This window comes from Eptesicus fuscus, chromosome 23 (genome assembly GCF_027574615.1).
Source record: "Eptesicus fuscus isolate TK198812 chromosome 23, DD_ASM_mEF_20220401, whole genome shotgun sequence".
NCBI lineage: Eukaryota > Metazoa > Chordata > Mammalia > Chiroptera > Vespertilionidae > Eptesicus > Eptesicus fuscus.
Window position 1 is genome coordinate 9,293,774 of NC_072495.1, and position 5,809 is coordinate 9,299,582.

General features: G+C 41.5%; 1 protein-coding gene across 1 annotated transcript; it reads right to left on the reverse strand.

Moving 5' to 3' along the window:
- Positions 1-2,661: 2,661 nt before the first annotated feature.
- Positions 2,662-5,578, reverse strand: LOC103287235 (disintegrin and metalloproteinase domain-containing protein 1a-like). Its single transcript, XM_054712609.1, has 2 exons — positions 3,377-5,578; positions 2,662-3,253 (listed from the first exon to the last, which is right to left on the reverse strand). Exons 1-2 carry the CDS (start codon positions 5,559-5,561, stop codon positions 3,123-3,125), a joined length of 2,316 nt encoding a protein of 771 aa, XP_054568584.1. The 5' UTR covers positions 5,562-5,578; the 3' UTR covers positions 2,662-3,122.
- Between the last annotated feature and the right edge of the window lie 231 nt (positions 5,579-5,809).

The following is a 5,809-nucleotide window of genomic DNA, read 5'->3' on the forward strand; positions in this document are numbered from 1 at the left end:
ACAAATCAATAAATGTGATACAGCACATAAACAGATAGCAAGACAAAAATCACATGATCATATCAATTGATGCAGAAAAATCATTTGAAAAAATCCAACATTCTTTTTGGTAAAAACTCTCAGCAAAGTGGGAATAGGGGGAACATACCTCAACATAATAAAGGCCGTATATAACAAACCTACAGCCAACATCATACTCAATGGGCAAAAACTAAAACCATTTCACCTAGAACAGAAACAAGACAAGGATGCCCTCTTTCACCACCAGTTTTGTTCACCATACTTCTGGAAGTCCTGGCCATACCAGTCAGACAACAAGAAGAAATAAAAGGCATCCAAATTGGAAAGGAAGTAAAACTCTCGTTATTCATAGATGACATGATATTGTACATAGAAAACACTAAAGACTCCTTAAAAAAAAAAAACTACTAAATTTAATAAATGAATTTGGAAACAGCATAATACAAAATTAACACCCAAAATCCATAGCATTTTTATATACCAATAGTGAACTTTGAGGAAGAGAAACTTAAAAACAATCCTATTTGCCATTGCAACAAAAAAATTAAAATACTTAGGAATAAACTTAACCAAGGTTGTAAAAGACCTGTACTCAGAAACCTAAAGGACATTGAAAAAAGATAGAGGAAAATATAAACAAGTGGAAGAATATACCATGTCCATGGATTGGTAGAATCAACATCATTAAAATGTCCATGCTACCCAAAGCAATTTATAGATTCAGTTTAATCCCTATTAAAATACCAATGGCATATTTCACAGACCTAGAACAAATACTCAAAAAATTGATTTGGAACCAAAAAAGACCTTCAACAGCTGCAGCAATATTGAGAAAGAAGAACACAGTTGGAGTAGTCAAAATACCAGATATCAAGTTATACTACAAAGCCACGGTACTCAACACAGCCTGGTATTGGCACAAGAACAGGCATATAGATCAATGGAACAGAACAGAGAGCCCAGAAATTGATCCAAGCCACTATACAAAATAAATACTTGATAAATGAGGCAAGAGGATACATTGGAGCAGAGACAGTCTCTTCAATAAATGGTATTGGGAAAATTGGACAGATACATGCAAAAAAATGAAACTAGACCACCAAGTTACACCATACACAAGAATAAACTCAAAATGGATAAAAGACTTAAATGTAAGACGTGAAACCATAAAAGTCCTAGAAAAAACCATAGACACCAAAATCTTAGACATAATCTCATAGCAATATGTTTACTGATACATCTACTAGAACAATGGAAATTAAGGAGAAAATAAACAAATGGGACTACGTGAAAATAAAAAGGTTCTGCACGGCAGAAGAAATCATCATCAAAATAACAAGACACCCCACTACATGGGAGAACATATTTGCCAATGATACGTCTGATAAGGCGTTAATCTCCAAAATATATAGAAAACTCATACAACTTAACAAAAGGAAAACAAACAATCCAATTAAAAAATGGACAAAGGATCTAAAAAGATACTTTTCTGAAGTGGACATACAGAAAGCCAAGAGACATATGAAAAAATGCTCAAAGTTACTAATCATCTGAGAGATGCAAATCAAAATGGCAATGAGATATCACCTCAAACCTGTCAGAGTGGCTATCATCAACAAATCAACCAACTACAAGTGTTGGCAAGGAAGAAAAGGGAACCCTACTACACTGCTGGTGGGAATGCAGACTGGTGCAGCCACTGTGGAAAACAGTATGGAGTTTCCTGAAGAAATTGAAAATGGAACTCCCATTTGACCAAGTCATCCCACTTCTAGGAATATATCCTAAGAAACCTGACACTCATCAGAAAGAATATACGCACCCCTATGTTCAGAGCAGTGCAATTTTGCAATAGCTAACTCTTGGAAACAGCCTAAGTGCTCATCAGCAAATGAGTGGATAAAAAAAAAACTATGGTACATTTATACATCAGCGATAAAAAAGAATTCTTACCATTTGCAACAGCATAGATAGATCTGGAGAGTATTATGCTGAATGAAATAAGCCAGTCAAAGATAAGTACCACATGATCTCACTTATTGTGGAATTTATGAACCAAATAAACTGATGATCTAAAATAGACCCAGAGTCAGATAAGCATGAACAGACTGTTGAACCTCAGAGGGAAGGCGGGAGAGGGTGGGTGGGAAGAGATCAACTAAAGAACTTGTATGCATATATGCATAACCCCTGGGCACAGACAGTGGGGTGGTGAGGATTTAGGATGGGGGGAGGCTGGGAGAGGATTGGAAGAGGTTAATGGGGGGGAAAGGAGGACCTATGTAAACAATAAAGATTAAAAGAAAAAAAGTCAGTTTGCCATTTGCTAAATTATTTATGAGCTCAGCTGCTGTTTGTATTTTTTATTGAATAATTCTTAAAATAAGTATTTTATAAGAAAAAAATTATCTTTGCCAAACTACGCATGATTAGTAACATTATTTTACACCAGTCATTGCATTTGATTTTAGATCTTCTCAGCATTTGTTTGGCCACCCACTGTATGCCCAGTACTGCACTAGAAACAGCACACACGTTATCTAATTTAGTCTCTCATCCACTCTGTGAGAGCATCCTTTGTGTGGCCATCTTTCTAAAAAGAAAACCCTAAAATGATACCTTATGTGAACACTATTATTTACTTTTTAATTTAAGATATTTTTATTTCATGAGTATACTTCTCCAGTTCAAATAGAACAACAAATCAAACAACCTTTCTAATATAATGTAAAGTTATGATTGGGATGAAAAATCTGGCACAGATATATATGTCTAACAAAGAGGACAGAGGGTGGCATTCTCTGAAAAAATGGCAAAAATTGACTCTACTAAGACAATACATTGACAGGAATTATTCATAAGAAAAGTTTATATAAATGGTTTCATAAAATGTGAAAATGTTTTATAAGTGCTTTTTCATATGCATATATAATTAATTACTAAAAGACAGAAGAATAAAATTCCTCCACCCACATTAGTATATTTCTACAATCTTTAGAGTCCCAATCAGAGCCACTGCCACTCTCAAAGCCCACTTCAGATTTGTTGTACTGAGCCTCAAAGTGTATGAACTGTTTGTTATAGAAGACTTGTTCCTATCACTACTCATTCTCTGTCTTTGGGGTTTGCTCTCCTATGACTTTCTCCTCTTCTTGTGCAACTGCTTCTTCAATTTCTTCTGGGGCCTCTTGTGAGCACTGTGAAAAATCATTTCCACCTCCAAGACTGGCACCTATAATTAGACATAAAAAAATTGCTAAAAGAAGCAAGGGGAATACGTACACTAACTGTCCTACGGTTTTGCTTTCATCCCTATTTTCTTCTCTGCCAAAACTACCATGAGCAACACTATTACTTTTCCTTTCATCCTCACTTGCATTTTCATCCTCTGTTTTGCCAGGAGAACCACTGTCCACACTACCCCCATTTCCTGGGGTTCTGCAGTCGGGGGGTGCATAGCCAGCCTCACAGTGGCAGTGCCTTAAATTGTTACAGACTCCTCTCCCATTGCACATTTCTGCTGGTTTGCAGTCATAGTTGAGCACAGTATGATCGGTGCAGGAGTAATTCATGCAGACTTTGTTTGGGGCACAAGCAGTGCCAGAGTGCACATCTCCCTCATCAGGGATATCAGTAACGTTATAGACATCCAAGCTCCAGCAGAAGTCATCTTCATAAGGAATCTGGATCAGTGTGTGATGGGGTTTGATGGCTGGGACCCGTCTAATATTTGTACATATAATTTTCCCACAAAATATATTATCATCAAAACACTTAACATATCTTGACATTGCCGAGGTGGGACAGCCACAGATTCCAAACCGGTCCCCTTTGCTGTTCATTGAAATGTAACAGTTTTCTGGGGCAGACGATGCAGTGTACCCATACATAGCCATGCACTGATTATCAGGGTTTCTGCATTGACCCCCAACACAGTAGTGCAGTCTACCGCAGGCCGTCCCATCTTGCTTATAGGTGTCCGTGGGGCACTCTGCAGAGATACCATCACAATACTCTGGGAGGTCACACTCTCCCGAAGCAGAACGGCACACAAATCCCTTATTTCTCAATCGGCAACCAAAACAGCAGAGTCCATCACTACATTCTGCACTCCCCTTCAGGCTACATGTTTGGTCACAGCACGGGTCAGTGTAACAGGCAGAACCACAGTCACACTGCTCCGCACCCTCCACCACACCATTTCCACAGTAGGAATCCCTACGCAAGCGGCCTTTGTGCCGCTGAGGGTTGTTAAATAGGCAGGCCCCTCTGTGTTCCTGGAGGAACTGGTAGAAGTCGTCAGAGCTACAGTTGCTGAAGCCACTTTCTTTAGTGATATTGTCACGCATGAGGCAGAGGTGTTTGTCTTTACAAGTGCAGGCTGAGTGGTCGTGCCGAATACCCAAGTTGTGCCCAAGCTCATGGACCATGAGCGCTGCAAACAGGAGGACGTCTTCATGAGGGAAGGATTCAACAGCTGCTGCAAAACCACTGGAACAGGCACCATTGAGAAATGCCTGTCCCATACCCTGCTCAGGATGCTGTCCGACAATCATGTGGGCAACATCATGCTTCACACGATGGAGGAGCTTCTCTTGTCTCCAGCTGTTGAAATTCCCCAGTGTAACTTGCAGGTCCACTGGGACCTCTATGAGGTCCCCCTCGGTCCAAATCTCCATTCCAGCCAGCACCACCTCTGTGTTTATTGCCCTAGTGAAGCTGTTGGCCAGGGCAGTGATGTCCATCACTCTCTGGACCGTCTCACTGACGTTACTGCCCCACATTTGGAACCGCTGGTTGTTGACCACAACAAACATCTCCACGTACTTGGTGAGTGACCACAAGTAGGACAGCTCCCGTAGACCGCCAGGCTTCCTGCTCCCTTGTTGTCGGCTGGCGGACACCACTGGGCTGTCTTGGGAAGTGACACTGCAGGAGACTGGAGCTTGATGGGCCATGGTGTACAACACATGTTCAAACCGTTTTGAAGAGTCCATGGGCTCAATGCCATAGGATTTTCCCTCCTTAATCAGGATGCCCCTGAGACCTGAACAGGTGTTGACAGAAACAAAAGAACCCGGGACTCCTTCTATGTAGCCTTCATGGTGACAGTCATGAGAGATGAAAGGCATTTCTTGTCCTCGGCTGCCACTGTGGTAGCTGAAGACTGGAAAGTTCTTGATAAAATAGTCTGTCTTCACTTTTAGGTGAATCAGCTGTTTCTGGCCCTGCATAGATATCACATAAGATGCCTTTTGCCTTCGATCTTGCCTTCCCTCAACTGTCAGAGCCTTGGGGATGACTATTTCATAGGATGAGGAATATACTGATCCCAGGTCACAGCACAAGCTTGGCAGCAAACTCAGTACCAAGACCAGCACCATCCCCAACCTGACATGTGAAGATCCTGGCAGCAGTACCAAGCCCTTCTTCTGGGCAGCCCAGGTCTGAAGCACTCTGCCAGTCTCATACATAACCACTTGGTTCTTCTGTAGAGAAGGCAAGGAGGAGGCAGAGTCCCTCACAGAGGCCATTGACATGGCCCCAATGAATCAGTGGCTGATGCAGGGCTTGTGTCCTTGAGCAGAAGTTCTCCTTGACATGCAGATCGTTAGGCGCTGGGATTAGGCCCAGGTTTATGTTGGCTGCATAAGGGATATTTCCTGCCTCCTGATAGCAACTGCCTACCCCTGGCTGTGTCCTGTCTATTCTCTCTGTTATCCTCCAGATATTGTCTTTCCTGTGGCTTACTTCCCAGCATTAGCTTCAGTGATCCTTGGCTACAGTC

Excerpts from the sequence above, each read along its gene's own strand:
- LOC103287235 (XM_054712609.1), bottom strand. The coding sequence starts at position 5,561 with ATGTCAATGGCCTCTGTGAGGGACTCTGCCTCCTCCTTGCCTTCTCTA. Across the intron at positions 3,254-3,376 it reads AAGTGAGGATGAAAGGAAAA|GTGCCAGTCTTGGAGGTGGA; the intron begins GTAATAGTGTTG and ends GTCTAATTATAG.